This window comes from Pezoporus occidentalis, unplaced genomic scaffold (genome assembly GCF_034315485.1).
Source record: "Pezoporus occidentalis ecotype Australia unplaced genomic scaffold, CSIRO_AGI_Poc_V1 ctg159, whole genome shotgun sequence".
NCBI classification, from domain to species: Eukaryota; Metazoa; Chordata; class Aves; order Psittaciformes; family Psittacidae; genus Pezoporus; species Pezoporus occidentalis.
In genome coordinates, this window is record NW_026913415.1 from 1,085,495 (window position 1) to 1,105,134 (window position 19,640).

The 19,640-nt window shown below is 46.1% G+C and overlaps 1 protein-coding gene across 2 annotated transcripts in view; it reads right to left on the reverse strand.

The window, feature by feature from the left end:
• The window catches only part of HCN4 (hyperpolarization activated cyclic nucleotide gated potassium channel 4), a 138,439-nt gene that overhangs the window by 99,004 nt on the left and 19,795 nt on the right, over window positions 1–19,640 (reverse strand). The window contains exon 1 of one of the 2 annotated variants that reach the window (XM_062612118.1): window positions 636–2,167. The exons of the other annotated variant lie outside the window; for it this stretch is intronic. Coding sequence (XP_062468102.1) covers window positions 636–1,339 — 704 coding nt within the window. The 5' untranslated portion in view covers window positions 1,340–2,167. Of the gene's footprint in view, window positions 1–635; window positions 2,168–19,640 lie in introns of those variants that run through there. 2 annotated transcript variants of the gene reach the window in all.

Sequence of the window (19,640 nt, forward strand, 5' to 3'; positions counted from 1 at the left end):
GGATCTGCAGATGCAAAAGAGGAAATCCTTCTCCGTAAGACTCTGAAGGCGTTAAGCCCCTTCTTAATGACTGCTGCTCTCCCCTGCACATCCCAATTCCTGACAAGTGATGCTGCAGTACAAAGCCGCACAGAACAGCAACAGTAGCAACATCCTGCCCTAACTCTTTGGGAACAAGGGGGAGGACTCAAGAGGTACAAAACCAGGATCTGAAGCAGGAATCAGGCAGACCTTCTGCTCTGAACTGGAGGTGTAGGACTAGTTACGCAGCAGCAGCAGCCACACTTTTAGTCTAAGAGTCATGCAGCAGGTGGGAACATTTTTCCCCATTTACACTGAACTTGCAGAGAGGATTTCCCTTATAAAAAGCCAATGTGAAAATACATCTGTTGGCTTAAAAACACAATTTAGAATTACCACTAGTGTGGGGTCACTAGAACTGAGCTTAAATAGAAATGAAATCTGCAGGTTGGTTGGCTGGAGCAGATCTTGGATGTGTCCTCCAGCTCCTCTGACTAGGAAATGAAGGAAAGTTCTGCCTGGGTGTGTGCACTGTGCAGAAAGGTCTGAGTTGGACACGGGAGGGGAAGGGGAGACCAGCTAGTTTTGGGTGGGCCAGGAGGGGGGGATTGTACCTGAAGTCGCTGTAGGGATGGATGATCCAGAACCCAGCAGACTTAACCCTTTCCTGCTCTCTCTCCACGGCCTTCTGGCTGCCAAACATCCTCAAGGAGAATTTGTTGACCCCCGGCTGGAGCATGGCCCCAAACTGCCTCTGCATGAAACCGGCTTGGCCCAGCCTCTGCTCCTCATCTGGGGTGATCTGGTCGCACCCTCCACCTCCTTCCACTTTGATGGAGGTAGAGGAGCAAGCCCGGGGGGGCTGCTGCTGGAGCTCCGGGGGGGACGCTGGTGGGGGAGGCGCTGGCAGCCCCTGCTCCAGCTCCGAACTGCCAGGGGGGCTCTTGTCCTCACTGGGGGAGGCCGGCTCCCCTTCGCCGCCGATCAGCCTCTTCTCCTCAGCCGCGTCGTGGAGGTGCCTGCTGGTCAGCGAGGACAGGCTCCCTTTGAAGCGGCGGCAGTCCCCGTTGGTGCTGGTCTTGGCACCCTTGCTGCCCGCCTCTGTCTCCACGAGGCCGGGGTCACCCCCTCGGCCAGGGTCTCCCCCGAGAGCCCGGGTGCTCCCAGCAGAGGGCGAAGGCAGCGGCTTCAGCCTGATGCTTTTCCTCCGGGTGTCCTTGTCACTGTCTTCCTCCTCGTCCATGATCGACGCCTTGGGTCCTATCTGCTGGGGCAGGCTGTAGAGTCTCTTCCGCATGGAGGGGGGCAGCTTGTCCATGGCTGCTGCTGCTGATGCTCAGTTAAGAGGGAGAGACCCCCCCCCTGCTCTGCCCAAGGAAGGGAACTGTCACTGCCCCCAGGCCCCTGCTCCCAGCTCAAGGGGCAGAAGGGACCAGAGACTGGCGTGTCATCTCCTTACCAGACTGTGGCATCCACACGCTCTGCATCAAAACACAGGCTCTGCATCCAGAAGGCAAGGAGAAAAAAAAAAAAAGAGGGAAGGCAAAAAAAGCCTCCCCTCTCCTCTGTCGTCCCGATTTGGCTACTCGCTGCTTGTCTCCCCTTGGTGAGTGTTACTGCAATCCCTGTCTGTTCAGATCCAGAGCACCCGGCAAGAAGTCTAGAGGAGAGCCATACACTTCTTGCTGGAAGGTGAGGGAGGGCGGCAGCAGCAGCAGCAGCAGCCGCTTTGCCATGTTGGCATCGAGATGCAAATGTGCCGTGTCTCCCGGCGGGCAGACATCATCCAGAAAGCCAAGCTCAAGCCCGGGTGCCTCTAACTCCTCAACCTGCCGGCCAGTAACACAATGAACTGCAACCTGCAGCAGCCACTGCTTGCTTACATCACTGTCATCACTTATTCCTCATGCAGCTCCTGCTCCTGGGAATATTCATGAAGTGATCCCATTCTATTGGGTTGCCATAGGAGCGACTACTGCACGCAGGCTCTGCCTACCTGAGCCAGCACCCGGGCTTCTTAAAAGGGCAACGCCTGGCTGCCAAGGGGGTGTGTGCCTCAGGGGGCACCGCAACGCTGCTGCTGCGGAGCTGCAGAGCTCCTGCTGCAGAGCCAAAGTCACCCGTGGCTCGGCTTTAGCCAGCAGTGCCAGGCTGGATCCACCCGTGGTTTAACGGCAAGAAGTAGCGGGCGGCTGGGATTTAACAATAGCAGCATAAACATACAATAAAACACATGAAAAGAACAATAGGAGCAAGAAGATTCCTTTTCCTCTTAGATGCTTATGGTCCCTGCTCCTTCTGGAGTTGTGGTGGCTTTGTTGCAGGTTTTCCTGTGAAGACACGGGGCAGGGGGTTGGGGGGGTGTGTGTGTTGTGAGAAAGGGTGAATCCAAATCTAAACAGCAGTTCACCTTGAAAATCTCACTTGCATGCAGAGCAGGGAGTGCCCGGCTTTCCCAGCAGGAGTTTGCTGGGGAAAACGCTGTGGTTCACACCTGTGTGCAAAGTATCCCTGGCGTGGAAGGTGTGGTTTTGCTCGGCTGCCTTGCCTCCCCGTTAGCCATGCAAAGCAGCACTATTCCTCCACTGTAGGGCTGGAGCTGTAGAAATCATTCCAAAAACAAATAAATAAAAAGAGAGGCAAGCTGCATCTGGAAGAGCTCCCCTGCTGGAATGATGGCGAGGAAGGAGGGATGCGTGGGCTCTCCCTGCCACACGACACGGGGAAACCCACTTCCCAGTGGGCACCTGAGTCAGCACTTTCTGCGGCACACTCGCCCTCCGCTAGTGAGGCTGCCGGGAGGCTGGTCCTGGGGAAGTGACAGCTCCGCGTGGGAGTCCTGCTTCCTCTCATTGAGGGCTACAATGCACCTCATGTAAGAGAGGCCAAAGCAGTGGGGAAAAAGGGCTAAAATCAGGCATTTCCCTACCTTTTGTTCTTTGAGAGGAAAAGGGGTGGCAATCAGTCCTGCTTTCTCCTTCTTTGGGAATGGCTGTTTATTCCCTTGTGTTTAAGAAGCTCTTAAGATTCAAATGATTTCCTAATGTAAAGCCTTTAAAACCAGTGGAGTTAAACGAAGAATCTGTTTACCCTCACCCATGCCTGTACTTCTGCTTTCATAAGCAAATATTCCCCTTTTCCCTTCCAGGAGTCCCCTGCCACATGCCTCAGGTACCTCTGGCATTTAAAGCAGCAGATGTTACTGAAGCTCTTACTTCAAGGAAATGCAGGCATCAGCAGTGACTCCACCATACACATACACAGCACATTCTTCCTCATCATTGTTTGCCTGCTCTCACTTGAATCCTTTCTCTGAAGCGTTCACCTGCTCCTCTCATCCTCCCACCTCCTGGCACAACCCAGATGGGCTGTGACTCATTTGAAATACTCCTCAGTGAAGCTACCCAGTGCAAATATTATTTAATATTATTTTCATTACAATTTCTGGTAGAACAAGCTTTTCTGGGGAAATAAATCTGAGTTTTCAAATGCTCCCATAGATTAGATAATGTGAACCAAGCCAGTGACAGCATGAAAGGTCTTCTTCCTCCCCTTCTTCCCTCCTCCAGGCACTAGGGATGCTGAGGTGCAAGCACTTCTGTGCCTAAGCTGCAATCAACTGCCTTCCAAAAGGATGTGTTTTGATTAATGAGGTGCATAAACTGATGCAGCTTTTTAAACACAGTCCCTAATGTTCCCAGAGAATGACAGAGCAATAAAGGACATGCTCAAGCTGTTTGTCCTCTCTCAGCTGCAGGTATTCTAGACACCCTCTTTATGTCCTGGCCTCTCTGGGACTGTTCTCCAAGCGCTGCTGTATCTGGTGACACAAACAAGATTCTCTTACAGCCCTGAAGTGGAGAAGGAATACAACAGAGCATCCAAGCTGCAGAATGCTCCTTTATCACTTCTGTAGCTAGGACAGAAATTATCAGGTGCAAAGACTGAGTCAGGCTGACTGCTGCACTGTTCCAGAAGCACACAGATATCCCCATGCCCAGAAATAAGAATGACAGCGCTGTAACATATCTAGGCCTTGTCTAACAGACAGCCCAAAGTGCTAAAAACCAGAAGGTGCAAGCTTCTGCAGCTCTGTCTCCAAGTGTGGGTTCCTAAATGCTTCTAAACGCTTGGCTCCAGGAATTACAGGTATCAAACTCTGCGGATGTTATTAAGTCCTTAAAATGCAATGACAATTTTGTGCCCAGAGAACTTCAAAATAATGATACTTTATTTGAGAGCCTTCCAAGAATTAAGTGCAGGAGGCTGGGAATTATCCTTGTCTAATGGTATGAAACTACTATCATGGACATTATTTATTGTCAGCATTTGTCAGCATGGCAGCTCTTTCCATGTCAGCAAACAGACCTTTACAGGCACATTTCAGAAGAGCCAGCACTGCTGTAGGACCAGGTCCTGCCTATCATTGCCTGCACAGCACCCCCAAAGGGGGTATAGAGAACCCACCTGCCAGGAAAAGGGAGAACTGGTTTTGAGGGAAATGATCTCCTTGTAAACAGTATTTGTCAGCTACTGATCTAAGACTTGGCATAGATACAAAGGAAATGGATTTAGCAGGGAGAACGCAAGTGAAGCAGCCAAAGATTCACTTGTTTCTTAGGGGATTTTGCCACCTCATATATACATATATATATGTATACATTTATGTCTATATGTGTATTTATATATACATATTTATAAACGTATATGTGCTGTTGTTTTAATAAAAACCCAGTGCTGCAATGCACATGGGAAAAACCCCATTCCAAAGGAGCTCAGGACTCTAGAAGAACAAACTGAGAGCCATAAAAACTGCAGTCCTCTGGCTCAGGGTACAGAAAGCAGCAGTACAAGCTTTCTGCATGCTGCATGGGGGAGAGTTTCATCATCATCCTTGAATCATTGCATTCTCAGATGAAAAAGGAGTCCACAAACATGTGCTATAGATTGGAAGAATGGGAGCAAGTCCTTCCAAAGCTGCCTATTGTTCCTCGCAGGCAGGCAGTAACTCATAACTGACATGTGAAATTCATGAAATATTCAACACTACAAAGCAGGGAAATTCTACCTCAGAGTTTCAGTGGCAGAGTCTGCACTTGCTGCCCTGGCAGCTGATATCAGACCTAGAAGATAATAAAGAAATAATCACCATAAATACACAAATCCTACCTTCCCTCACCCTTATTAACTACCCACGTGTGCTGTCACACTCGTACTTGTTGAAATTCAGGCAGTGTGTTTTTCTTGCTGCACCATGTTCCTTATAAAAGCAGTGAAGTGGGGGATTGAACTGCTGGAACATGTGTTGAAACCTGTTTAAGCCACAGCAAAGAGGGGAGCTGAAGATTTGGCCTGGATAAAGGAAACAGCTGAGCAATGAGATGTGAGATCCATGCCAGGATGCTGGACTCTGGGGAGAGAGGAGTCCCACAGATCTGTATGTCAGGATGGAAGGAGAAGTCACTGTTGCTACACAAGAATTGTTTCGGGTTGGGAGAAAGAACAGTTCAAAGTCCATCAGTGGGAGCAGAGAGATACTGAACAGGTCCCTAGCAACAATGGATTGTGGAGCCTGGTGAGAGAGGCAGCAGCAGGAGATACACAACAGCACACAAAAGTTTGTATCAGGAAGTACTTGGAAAGTGATATTCATTCCATCTTGCAGAGGCAAACAAATCTCAAGCAATCCCACTCTCTTCACCCTTAAAACCAAGATTAAAAAGTGAGCCCTTATCTAGGACACATTGTGGGGAACATGCTTATAACCAACAAGCAGCTCTGCCACCGGACTGCAAAAAAGATGCTATCCAAAGAACCAGCGGTGTTGGTATCTATGGAAAGAAGTCCCAGACTACGCAGGGAATAACCCTCCCAGAGTTTCATGATGCTTGGATGTTTTTGCAATAGCTGGTAACCCTCACTGAAGCAAGGAGCTAAAAATCACAGCTGGAAACAAATTAGCATGAGTGTCTGGCCATCTGACCTTTAATATTCCTCTTGCAGAATAGAAACCTTCATAGAATTAGAAAAACAGAGACAGGTAGTGAGGTATGAAGCTGTGAGGAAGAGAAACGACATAGAATCTGAGGTTACAGCAACTGCATGATTAAGTCACAATCATTTTTAGTTTAAAAGTACCCACATTCTTACATTATGGTCTAAACTCTACCCAGGAATTTTCCAATATTCACAATGAAATGCTCACATTAAGCTTGTATCTTGGACTTCAGTAAACTTTGCCTTCCAAATGTCTACTCCATCAAATTTCTATTTCAAACCCAAGCACTAGCTTGTTTTTCTACCCTCATCTGGAATTAATCAGGAGAGGGTTGGGACAGCATGGGGAGGTTTGCTCAGACTGGAATCAGCTCAGTGACTAGCAAAGGACTCCTGCTCAAAATAGCGCCTTTCTCCCGCATTTAATGAGCTGTGGCCTCACAAAGAATAATGGATCCCTTTCAGCAGGCTGTCCCCACCGATGGATCTCCTGCCTACATGAACTGTATATTATGGATTCTCAGGCAGGGCTAGATTTGATGGAAATGTACTATTGTTTCCAATAACAGGAATGGAAGCCACCAACCTTGGCAGGTCTTAGTGAGGTGAATGCAGTCAGGGCTGACTTTAACTCTTCCTCTTCCTTGGTGAATCAAACTCAACAACATGCTGTTGATGCAACTGCAAAGTTTCAAAGCCATAGCACCTCTCAGACATTCAAACAGCTCTGGTTTAAGAATTCCTAATGGATGTATCTTAACAGCACCTCCCTGCAGCAAACTGCTGAAGACAGGTAGAAGATTTCAAACCCTGAAATAAGACTAATTAGAAACAAGATCTCTGCGAGCAAAACACTATGAAAGAAACATCTTGTAGATTTATGCCTTGTCACTGGAGTCTAACATGCAGGATTCTGCACCAACTTTTCCTCCAGAATTCCTAATTGTACTGCTGTGGATTCTCTAATGTCTAGTCATTTCTTAAGGCTGGTGCATAGGCTGCAGCAGCTGGGAGCAGAAGGCCCTCAGAGATTCCTTTCAACCTAAATTACCCTTTAATTCAATGTTTCTATGACTCAAGAGGAACTCTCTCTTTACTCTTCTTTACTCTATTTACTCTTTACTACCTACTTTCACAAATATATAGGAAGATAGTATTTTCGAGACAAAATCCCTCTGTTAAATTTGTTTTAAACCATCAAACGAGCTGAAGTATTAGTAGGAGGGAACTGACAGACTGCTGGATACAAAGCATGACTGTATAAACTTCCTCAGACAAGATACTAGAAGTCATGTCAGGATTTTGGAGAACAAACTCAGACATTTCCATGCTTATTCAGAATTTCTAAACTCTTGAAGATAGCAAAATTGCAAAACCAAGCTTTAGCCAGCATGTCTGAACACTATGGCAGTGGGAGAGCTTCAAGCAGAAGATTATACTTTAGCATTGCCCCTCACTGATACCCTGCTCATGCTGCTACCCACAGAGGGGGCTTCAGGTAGTCATCCCTCCCACTCAGCAACTTAAGTGGAGTAGAATTTCCCTGCCACTAAAACCATGGCGAAAGGCAAGGGAGATGGAGTATTTCTGCCTGCATTTCATTCCTTACTGGCAGAAGTACATCCTTTACAAACAAGCAACTAGGTTAGGCCAGCCTGAGTCCTCAAGACATTCCCATTATCTTGCAAGAGAGTGATTTGTGCCACTGCCATGTCTGCCGCTCAGCAGCAGTGTGTGCAACTGTCAGCAATGCCGAGTGCTGTGCTGAGCCAGGAGATAAGTAGAGGAAGGGAAATAAGCTTCAGTTGATAAGGCTACAAATAACTCTGTGAGATCAAAATAAAGGCCTCCTCTGTTGGGGCTTTGCTTTTAGAAGCCAGCCCTTCAGTGGCACTGCATACAACCCACTCCAATCCAGAAGGATCTCATGGCTATCCTAAATCGGGAGATCGTTTCCCTGAGTTTGCACCTGCCTACGAGTACACGTGCACATTAGTGTTTCTTTAATCAAGCTTTTACCTCACTTCTGGATCAAGAAAAGCACTCCCGGTCCAGTCTGAGCCTCTCTCTGTCATGTTTCTGTCTAATCATGGGTGCTACTGAAACGTCTAGAAAATCCTGCTGATCTCAAAACCCCAGCAGAGGAAGGTAGTCCACTCCCAGTCTAAACAGCACAGGAGCAGAATATAGCAGCAGAGTAAACAACCTCTTGGTCTTCAAATGCCAGTTCACTGTGGTCTGGAGCCTTTTTGCTTGTTTAGTTTTAAAGAAGGCTTTGTTGAAAGGTCCCAAAGCATGGAAAAGAGACAGAGAAGGGTGGATCCAAAACAGAAGAGAAGAAACTAAGAACATGAAAAGAGGTCAGGAGAGAATTGTCTGCATCACATTCACCTTTCTGTGTGAGGAAGTTGTCCTGTGATGCTGCCACTAAGGAGGGTATGAACTTTCATTATAAGCTTCTTTATGGCCATTCTTGCTTAACCAACTACGGCGACATTCTGAAAACCTTATCTTTACCAAAAAGTGAATTTCCTTCTCTTGAAAGCTAAAGCCAAACCTGCTGGTTTGGGTAACAAGAAGGTTGCATGGGTAGAAGAGAAAACAAAAGAGAAAATACACTTTTCCTGGTCCCTCCCCCCCCTTTTTTTTAGCTGGTATTTTAGGAACCAATGTATTACCCAAGTTGCCAGTAGTAAAATGAGATTTGAACATCCTAATAACAGGAAGTGCAAGTCAAAAAGGTGGAGACAGAGCATTTTCTTCTCTGTGCCTCTTCTTCCCTGGATGCTCCTTGCTAGTCACATCTATTCACACAGGCATCTCCTTCATTCTCAGGCCTACAGACTAAGGACTAAGATTTCACCTTCCACAGTGGCACACAAGCTGGCCCTGACTGAACACAGCCACATGCTCAGATGCTGCCGGAGCAGAGCAGCAAGGCTGTGCTGGGCCCTGCACAGGCAGGGAGAGACCAGCCCTGCCCCACGCTGTGGCACTTCCCAAAGTCCACCCAGGGACTCCCACTGATCCGTTTTCACAGCCTCTGCTTTCATTTGTTTTCAACACTCCGCTGACCTTTGTGTAAGAGTTTAAATAAAGCTCTACAGGCTCTGGAGGCCATTGCCTTGATAGGATCAGTTCATCATTGTATAAATGTGTCTCGGTGGATGGTAGCCTTGTGTTCGTGTGTGTGTGTTTGTGAGGGGGAGGGATCCCTCTCACCCGGCTCTTCTGTGAACACTGAGGCTTTTTTGGGGGAAATCAATGAGAAAACTGCACACTGCAGCTACTGTTACTGTTCTGTGCTGCTAAATGCAAGGGCAGAACAAGACACAGCAGTTCCACATGCTGCTTCCTAGACTTTATCTCCTTTTTCATAGAATCATGGAATCATAGAATAGTTAGGGTTGGAAAGGACCTTAAGATCATATAGTTCCAACCCCCCTGCCATGGGCAGGAACACCTCACACTAAACCATATCACCCAAGGCTTCGTCCAACCTGGTCTTGAACACTGCCAGGGATGGAGCATTCACAAACCTCCCTGGGCAACCCATTCCAGTGCCTCACCACCCTTACAGGAAAGAATTTCCTCCTTATATCCAGTCTAAGCTTCCCCTGTTTAAGTTTGAACCCGTTACCCCTTGTCCTTTCACTACAGTCTCTAATGAAGAGTCCATCCCCAGCATCCCTATAGACCCCCTTCAGATACTGGAAGCCTGCTATGAGGTCTCCACGCAGCCTTCTCTTCTCCAGGCTGAACAGACAAAGCCCTTTCCTGTGTGATGTGTAGAAACATTCCTGGGAGCACGACCAGCAGACAGGCCTTCCTGCTTTTTCCCTAACCCATTAGCTGACAGAATCATATTCCCTCCTGTGCTCTCCTACTGACTGATGGTACCTTAAATCTTGTGTTCAATGGAGCAACTTCACAAAGATGCTTCCTGTGGGACACTAAGGGAACGGGAAAGTGACATTTGCTTCACCAGCTGCAGTTTAGGAGGAAAGTGAGAACTGTCTGTTGTTTTCTTTTTAAATAAAGCTTCCATCTTGGTGACAGGGTTCCAGCTGATGGGAAGGTATGTGCAGCCCTGCACATGGCTGAGCTGCAGCGAGATGATGGGGAGAGGCAATTTGTGGCTACAGCATTCCCCTCCCGCCTGGGTTGTTTCCTGCTCAGCACGCTGGCTGGCCCGTGGTCCCCGGAGAGCCACCAAGGCACGGGACTGAAAGGTTCAATGTCCCCCAATGGGCTTGGTTGGCTCACAGGAGTGACATCCTGCAATACATCCCACCTTTGACCGTCACTGGGTCCGGCATAAAGAACTTGCCAGAGATCACCCAGGACGTGTCCATTCAGCTTCCCTGGGCATACATGCTCCTATGTTGTCTAGCAGAAAGTTACTAGCAAAACCCATTTATGTCTGCTCAGTGCTTCTGTTTGCTACTGCCATAAGAAAAAAGCTGTTTACTTTCATATAAAGTAGCTTCGTAAAGCAGACCTAGATACTGCAACCATCTTCTCCTCCTACTCCCATAGAGGAATGTCAGATTAAACAGCACGCTGGAGCTGGCGACATCTCAGTGCATACTCTACTGCAGAGGAAGCACTTAAGGTTAAGCAGCAACAACAACAACAAACACCATTCTGAGCAACGTCCTGTCACGGTGGGTGCTCCACAGGCTGCTGTTCAAAGTCTGCCTGAAGAAAAATGGTGTATATATTATTAGCCACTTCTGTCCTTGTTAATCCTGTCTTTGTTTTTTCACCATGCTGCAAAACCCTCCATAAATCCTTGTCTCACTGGAGCAAGACTTCTCCTTCCTTGGATTTGCAGGTTTCACTTAACAGGATTAGGTGACAGGATTTATTTAGCACTGTGTGGTGACAAAAACATCCAGTTCATCAGGAAGAGGGGCATGGGGGAAAACTCACAAATTTTGTGGTTGCTTTTTTAAATTCCAACTTCTCAGCAGGGAAAAGGTTCAGATCAGGTGTGTGTCCCCACACTTCCCAGTACTCCAGAATGCTTCACTTCTTACAGCAGGGAGAAGGCTGCAGTGGAATACATTGAGAAGACTGAGTCTTGCTGTGAGATCTAATGAATGTGAGATTCAACATGATTTGGTATTCCCATCAAGCCCAGGGCTGACACTAACTTGCTAAAACATCTTCCTGGGACTTTTAAGTGGCCTTTGGCTTTTCACAAGGGACAGATCTGCAGCCTTCAAACATGTAGCCCTAGGCCATGCACTCACTCCCTGATCTACAAGAGGGTGGTGGCAGAGCTGCTTTGGTCATTCTGTCTGTGCTTGGAAGGCCTGCCCAGTGCTGAAGACACTCAAAAGGTGATTAAACCACTCAGAACTGTCTTTGCTGGTTGTGGTAGGTTTTAGCCCCAAATCTGAGCTGAAGATCCCGCTCAGTGGAAAAGAACTGGAAGAAGCACTTTAATAGAAAAGATGCTGGGAGCTTAATCTTTTTTGGTTAAGCAAAAGGAAGTAGAAGTAATTATTTGATAATAATCTGTAAGTGCACACATGGAGAGGTGGAGACCTGACCCCAGAGGAATCCTCACACCAGCACATTGTAACAAAAGAGCTGCTGCCTGGATGCTACACACCTTCAGGCCAGAATTAAGTTAATCATTTTTAATGTTGAGGGCAGCTGCCCTCTAGATTAACATGATGGAGATTTTCAGAGATTCTCTGTCACAGGAAATTTTAAACCCAAAATTAGGTATTTCCTACAAGAGACCTGCTTTAGCTCAATCCCAGATACCTGACTTGAATCTGCAATTAATTTCAGTTAGTCCTAGGTTGTACCACACAAGAGGTGAGAATAAATGTTAATAATGTTCCTCTACACGTTAAAATCAGAGAAACTGGAAAAGCAAAGGAGCAGTGCTAGTGACTGGAATGCTTACACCCTTTCCTGGGTCATTTGTGAATATGCTGAACGGCCCACATCCCAGCACAAATCCCTGAGCAGCTCTGCTGGCATTACTGTGAGGCCTGGTCATTTACCATCTGTTTCTCTTGTGTACCCAACTAGTCAGGCATGCTGGAACCTTCCCTTATCCCATTTGGCTGCTTAGTTTCTTCAAAAACTAGTATCTGCCAAAGCCTTTTGAAAAGGGACAGTAGGAATCAGATCACATTTACTCCAGTTACTGATGACCCTTCAAAGATGTCTGAGACCTTTGTAAACCATTAGGACTCCTCTTTATAGAAGCCACTTTCACACTTCTCAAGTAAGACTGAAGCAGGTCATATTTATCCAAGTTCATGTCCTGTAGGAGGTTTCTGGTCCTCAGAAGTTCAGACTTCTGGTTTTGGTTATAGTGATCTATTTGAAAATCTCTCTCCAGAGAAGAGTTGCAGCAAGAACAGGAGGCTGAACACTGAGTTGTGTAAGTCTCAGTCTACACAGAAGGTGTGTATCATGTGTGTGTATACATATATATATATATATACACACATGTATGGATGCCCCATCCCTGGAGACATTCCAGGCAAGGCTGGATGTGGGGTTTTAAGATGTCCACACTCAAAGAGGGGAGATTCCAACCCAAACCAGTCTGTGATTCTATCTGTGTGAGGAAAAACCTCTTTATTATAAGGGTGGTGAAACACTGAGCACATACAGACCTTTTTATTTTTATGGGCTGAGTATTGAGAGCTTCTACCAGGCTGGACCATCACAGTTCCAGTTTCAATACAGACCTGCTTCAAAGAGGGACTGAAAATGGATTCTCAGAGGTCCTCTCTTTGCTCCTCGCAGGTATCTTGCTGGGAGTGTGGCAGTGTGGCCTAATGGTGAATCTAAATTAAAAGCTACAAATGGTAAACTTTGTTGGTGCATAATGTTCATTTTCTACAGGAAATGCAAACCAAGAGATTTCTCATTTTGTGTAACTTTACTGCACAGATTTCCAGGTTCAATGAAGTTAGCTTTAGCTTTTTGTGTTTTATTAATGCCTTGTAGCTAAGTAAAACGTCTAATAAACTGCCACGTTAAAAAAGCGCATGGAGCCATTGTGAAGACCAACTACTCATTTACTAAGTAAGTTCCCTCCAGCAGTGGTTCAGTATACACAGAATGAAAATCGTGGAGCTACTGAAATAAGGTCACTCCGCTTTGTACCAAAGATGCTACTTACAGTAGGTACACAAATTCACTTCAGCACCCTCTGCTTAGTTTCTGCAGGCAAAAGGAGGAAAAATGGCAACCTGGCCCCGACTGCCACAACAAAGTCAATGCTGGACTCAGAATTAAAACCCCGTAACAGTTTTGCTGTCTCTTCCTAATTGTTAGTCACTGTCCTCTAGCATATTACAAGGAAGAAAGCTAAAAAGCTAAAGATCCCCAGAAATCCAAGTTAGTTTGATGGGTTCTTTCCCAATAAACCCACTCTATCATTCTAGTTCCTCTTGTTAAAGGGACCAAAGAGAGAGGATTTCCTGAAACAGGGAGAAACTAGACAGAGGCACTCTTAGATCTGTTTTCTCCCATAGTGAGGACAGGAAATACACAGCTCTTATCACTCTCATGTGCATTTCTGGGACAATGCTAGTCACCAGTATTTTCCTCTCTATTTTCCTCTCTTTTCCCTTTGAAAGAAGGAAACCATGTGCTCTGCCAAATTTTCTAAGCAAGGCACATTTGTACCTGCTAGGCTTCGTCACTGTTCACTGAAGCAAGTTCTAATGCTACATGAGATGAAATAAGATGCTCACTACAGAGAATCTAAAAGATTTTACCAGGGCCTGTCATGAAGCAGTGGCAGGCCAGGAAATAAAACCACAGGATTTCCTGATTCCTCATCCCCTAATCAGTCCATTGGAATAAGCTATTTCTCTCCACTTGTGCTTGTTCAACACTGCCTCTTAAAACCAAAACCCAGCTGTTGTCACTGAACTCAAAGCAGCTTTTGTTAAGCATTCCTGCAAAATGCATTTCAGGACATGCTTGTTTTACTAAATCTGACCTGCCATTGAAACTGGAGTGACGTGCTTCAATCTCTATCCAATATGAATGTTCTAAGTAGACACCACTGACAAAGTAAGAAATCCCAGGCTGGAACTTCATGACTCTGGTGTCCTTAATGTAAGCAGGACATGGAGCTAGGGGGTACAAGAATGCTGGAAAGGGACTCTTCATCAGGGACTGTAGCGACGGGACAAGGGGTGATGGGTTCAAACTGAAACAGAGGATGTTTAGGTTAAATATAAGGAAGAAGTTCTTTACTGTGAGCATAGTGAGGCGCTGCAACAGATTGTCCAAAAAAGTGGCAAATGCTCCATCCCTGGCAGCGTTCGAGGCCACACTGGACAGAGCCTTGGGTGACATGGTCTAAGTGTGAGGCGTCCATGGCAGGGGGTTGGAACTGGATGATCTTAAGGTCCTTTCCAACCCTAACTATTCTATGATTCTGTGACTAGGTAGTCTCTCATTTTTATTTTGAATGTATAAGAAAATAGGTAACAATGCAGTATACAAGAGCTTGTACTGCATTACTTAGTGGTCCTTATTCACCTTCAGTTCCTGTGCTGTGGCTACTGTACATTGGCAAATATATGGTTAGGAACTGGAAGTTTTCAAAAGACAAACAGAACAAGTGGAATTAAAAAAATAAAGAGAGAAGGCTCATAGTCAGGCCAGGGAGAAGGCACTGATGTTTCATGGCTGGGTTGCATTTCAGATCAATAGCAACAAACAATCTCCCATGCAAAGTCAGCTGAGGTCTCTCAGGCTCCAGCAGCACCCACCTGGTCTTCATGAACACCACAGACTGTATCCCATGAAGTTTATGTGAAAGCTGATGTGAAGACACAAAATATGAGAGTCCTCCCAAGGTCCTAAAATGGGGATCCTCAAAGCCTGCATAGCCTCTGTTCAACTGAAACATGAAACAGTTGATGGGAATTATTATGCTAGAATACAGCTGTTTACCTTTGTGCCCTTGACAGAGGTCAGGCTGGAGATGCTGGAGGTGAGCGTGTTTCCCAGCACATGCATGGCATGGATTTATGCTTGCAATTCCAATAATTCTGCCTTCTTGAATCCAACCCTAATTGTAGCGTGCCTCACTGATGATTTAAAGCATTTGATTTACTGATCTTATTTTACTCTTCCTGCAATTTCACCTCTTTGCTCAGATCTTGCCAGCAGGTTTTCATTACCAAATAGGTGTGGTTTTTAAACAGGACAACTGCAAGTCATCATCATAAATATCAATCTTGATAACTCAGCTGAGCACTCTATGCTCTTGTAATGTCATGTGTCATGATTCTGCTGTGGAGATGAACCCCATCTCTGTGCTGTCAGCTTCTCATTCCTTTATTGATTCTCCCCTATTTGCTGTAATTGAGTTTTTATACTTCCCTTGCTCTTCAGTACATAAATGCCTCTCAGAGACACGGAAAGAGACAGACCAGGGATTTCCACTTCTCATCCCCTCTCAGCAGAAGAGGGTGCTGTACAACACTGATTAAAATAGGTACTCCAGCAACTGAGGCAGGCAAGCTGGGGACTGCCTGTCCCGGTATCAAACCACATACTACTCACATGTCAGCAGGTGACTGTAGGAAAAAGCTTGAGAGATTCATGTGATTCTATATTCTTTATTTTCCACTGGATGTGGAAGGAGAAAGGAACAACCTGCAATTTTCCAGCACTGTCTCCTCCACTCTGAGTTGCCTATGTTAAAGCAAGCCTTAAAGAGAACTCTTTATTTGATTACACAGGACTTTAAAGAGGCTCCAGTACATGTCACTGTTCTGAAATGAATGCATGTTTAAAATCCATATTCACCTTTAATCTAGTAGGGACTCAACTATGCTTACAGTGATGTGTCTGTAGGTGTGTGTTTAAGGCTTGCGTCCTCAGCCTGTAGCCTCCCTGCTATTACTACTTTGACCACAACCCCAGTTTCCCGCAGGGTGGTAGTTACACAGATCGCTCCACACACGTCATGGGGGCTCTGGCAGCACAAGGAGTCAGACACTGTGCAATGCTGCTGCTGTCCTCAGTGGATGCTAACCAATGAGTTAGCCACCCCTGAGGTGAGAGGCGGGGAGGTGAGGGCTTCATTTCTAGTTTTGCCTCCAGTTTTACTGTGTGATCTCTGCTTTCCAGTCTCTGGATAGCATGCACCTGCTGAGAGACCCTTACTAGCCATCAGTCAGCTCTGAGTAGATACAGGACCCCTGCTCTCCCAAGGAGGTAGCTACACCTCCCCGACTGTCCATGAACTGCCAGGAGCAACCTTTGAGCTGCCCCTGGCAGCCAATGCTGATGATCATCTGCTGCTGCTGCCCCTTTCTTTCAACATGCTAGGCAGCCTCACACTCTGCTTTTATTCCCTGATGAACCACACCACAGGGCTGGTCAGCTCTGGCATGAGACACTGCTTGCTGCTCACCAGACGCTGCTGCTCTGCCCATCCCAGCACAAAGCGGCAGCAGACTGGTGAGTGACTGCTTACTGCTGCTATCTACTGGCTGTAGCCAAACCGAGCAACTGCGTTCCTGGGCCATGAGACTGGCAGCGAGAACTTCTCATTCTGCAAAAGCATCCCTGCAAGGGCTTCTGGAAAAGCAAAAAGTTCTCACTTTAAGAGCTTCCAGCATGATGATTGTTCTGACACTCAAGTAACACTATGCATATTCATGCTAGATTAAACCATTTCTTTGGGTTTTTCTCAGGTAGTTTCGATACCTCCGTTTTCCAAGGTATCAACTGGTAATTTGGCAGCCGTTTTCAGGTCACGGATGTGTTTGTCCTGAAGCAGCAGAACAGTTTTGGCCTCTTCTTTTTTGTGTGCTTCTACCGCCAGAGAGCAGCAGAATGGTTCTCCCAGCACCTGCCAGGACTGCTGCTGTGAATCACTGAGGAACACATTACATAAGTGAGATTCTGAGGCTGATGCTCACAGTGGAGGTGGACAGCCCTTCCATCCATTTATCAAACCCCATCAGCTCTCGTTTCCAGACAGATGAAACCGGGCCCAGTCTGAAGCAGAAGAGAAGAGGCTTCATCCAGAATAACATGCTGAAATTCTAACCTCAATACAGACATAATCCCCACACTGTGTTGCACTGAGACAAGCTAGTTCTTTCGGGTTTTAATTTTAATATATGGGACTAGCCTAGATTCCACTCAAGGAAAAGAATATTCACAGATAAGGGTTGAACTCTGCCAAATTACACCTAGAACCAGGGAAACTACATTCACATGCCTCGTGGTCATAGTATCACAGACTGGTTTGGGTTGGAAGGGGCCTTAAAGCTCTTCCAGCTCCACCCCCCCTGCAATTTCCACTAGACCAAGCTGCTCCAAGCCCTGTCTAACATGGCCTTGAACATTGCCAGGAATGTGGTCCAGGGTAATTATCCTGTAGATACTTTGGCATCATTAGGAGGGAGATCTCCCTGAACCATGGAATTCGGTTCTAGGTTTTCAGTTTTTCCTAATGTTTAATAAAATAAGGGGATGAAACTGCAGTTTCACACACTCATCTACCAGCTGGCAGATGTTGAAAGACAAGAAGTATTCATCCTCCAGTTCAGCTCTCCCTTCTCCTTTTCTTGCACTCATGGGACCTTCACAAACATTTCTGTTTGCTAATTCAGAGAAAAAGTGGTGTTTGTTCATTTTGCTGCTTTGCTTGTCTGACATTAGTAGACTACATCAGTTTATTAAAGCACCCGATGAAAGCCAGAGGCAGTAAAAGCAGGAGAGCGTAGGAGGTGGCTGGGGAAATAAAGCTTCCCGTTTTCAGTAGCAGTAACCTTTTGAACAGATTCACTCTGATACACAAAATAGCAAGGTAAGGTAGAGACATCAGGAAGGGATTCCTTGCCGGGAAAGCTGCTGAGATGTTTTCAGAAGGGAGCACTGGAAGCCCTGAAGAACATTCTGTGCTGGGCTCTGACTGGGCAGTATCAGACAGTACCTTCAGATGAGTCTCGGGACTCTAATTTCAGCAGCATATGTAACTCCCTGAAAACAGGATGAAGCAGCTGTGATTCGCCTTCCAGGGCAAGACACCGTGTGAGAAGGGACACAGCAGTGAATCACAGACTGAACCAACCTCAAACAGAAACAACTGATCCAGTCTGTATTTCCAACTCCACATACAGTGTCAATTCCTCAAGTGCAGGGTCTCTGCAAGATTGTCATACCTGCCAGCCAGCACCACCCTGCCAAACGTGCTGCAAAAGGATGCTGTGGACACATCCCTTACAAAGTGTTGCCTGGGCCTTCAGGTTATGATTGGCTCTGACTGGACTTTGCATGCAGCAGTCCTGTCAGAAACATGTTACTGCCCAAGAGGGCCACTGATCCACTCCAGTAGAATTCCTGCTAATTTACAGTCCAAGGAGTATGGGGCTTGTTGTTCTGCTATAAGCTTTACAACAAATGCTTTGTTAGGTGGGACAAAGGCAGGCAGATACCAAGCGGAGTTTCACAGCTAAAGTAGATTCAAATTCCTCCCTGCTTTGTTCCTTCACAAAAGTAGCTTTTTCCACTGAAGTCCCACAGATTGTGCTGAAACCCAAGATACAGATTTTCTTGCCTGCGATAAGTGGCTACAGTTCCACTTTACATATTGACTGACCTATTTAAGAAACAGGCAAGTCCTAGGGAGCATGCAGCATACATCAAATGTGGCAGCAGGAGAGCAGAGCCTCCATTCCTCCTGATGGTGAACAATGTGCATTTGCTTATACACTTAAGCTACAAACTTTCTGAAGTTGACTGGTGCAATCAAGGGACAAAGTATCTGCATTATGACAAGGTACTCCAGACAAAAGTCATGTGAACAGTCCTGCCTGTGAAGACACAGCCTCTCAGGTTTAGAATGGACAGGTCAGACGCTCTGATCTGAGAGAGCTTTATTGCACAGATTTGTTTTAGATTCTTTTTTAAGTTAACTGAATGAAATTCAGTGTAGAAATGAAAGCTGGAAAAGAACAGAGAAAGAATGAAGACCTGACATAGCTCTGAGAAAGAAAGATGTGGACTGGGAATCTGTCCCTAAACTTCATGACTTGTATAAAGTATTAAGTAAGCCCTATATGCTCTTACTAATAACAAACTTTAAAGAGGGCATTTAGAGTTAGTACAAGAAGTTAGGTCTTTTGCCTCTAATTTCCTTCATGGGAAGCTCTTCCAGAACATCCCTGGCTTGATGTTTAGAAATCTCTTTTCCTACTTTTTTGCCTAAATTTTACTCTTGGCCAGCTTATGTCCCTGTATTGTTGTCACAGGGTATCTCAACTCATACATGGTTTACATTACTTAAACTCCCTTTGCTGCCACAGCAGATTCAGTGGGATTTAGCCCCACTGTAGTTCAATAATTCAGTGAAGGGTTGTCAGTCTGCTCTATTTCTGTAGTTTGTTCTATTGTGATGGGCTTCATTGTGGTGATTTATAGCTAAAACCAGGCCCTGCTGTGTTAGGCACTGCATAAAACATACCTTGACAGGCAGCTGTTGTTTCAGAGGGCTGATGTTAAAGGGTCAGAGAGCAAAGAGGGGATGATGGTGGGAAGGTGATTTAATCACTAGTGACAGCAGGTGTAGGACCAAGGTCTCCTCAATACCAATCCCC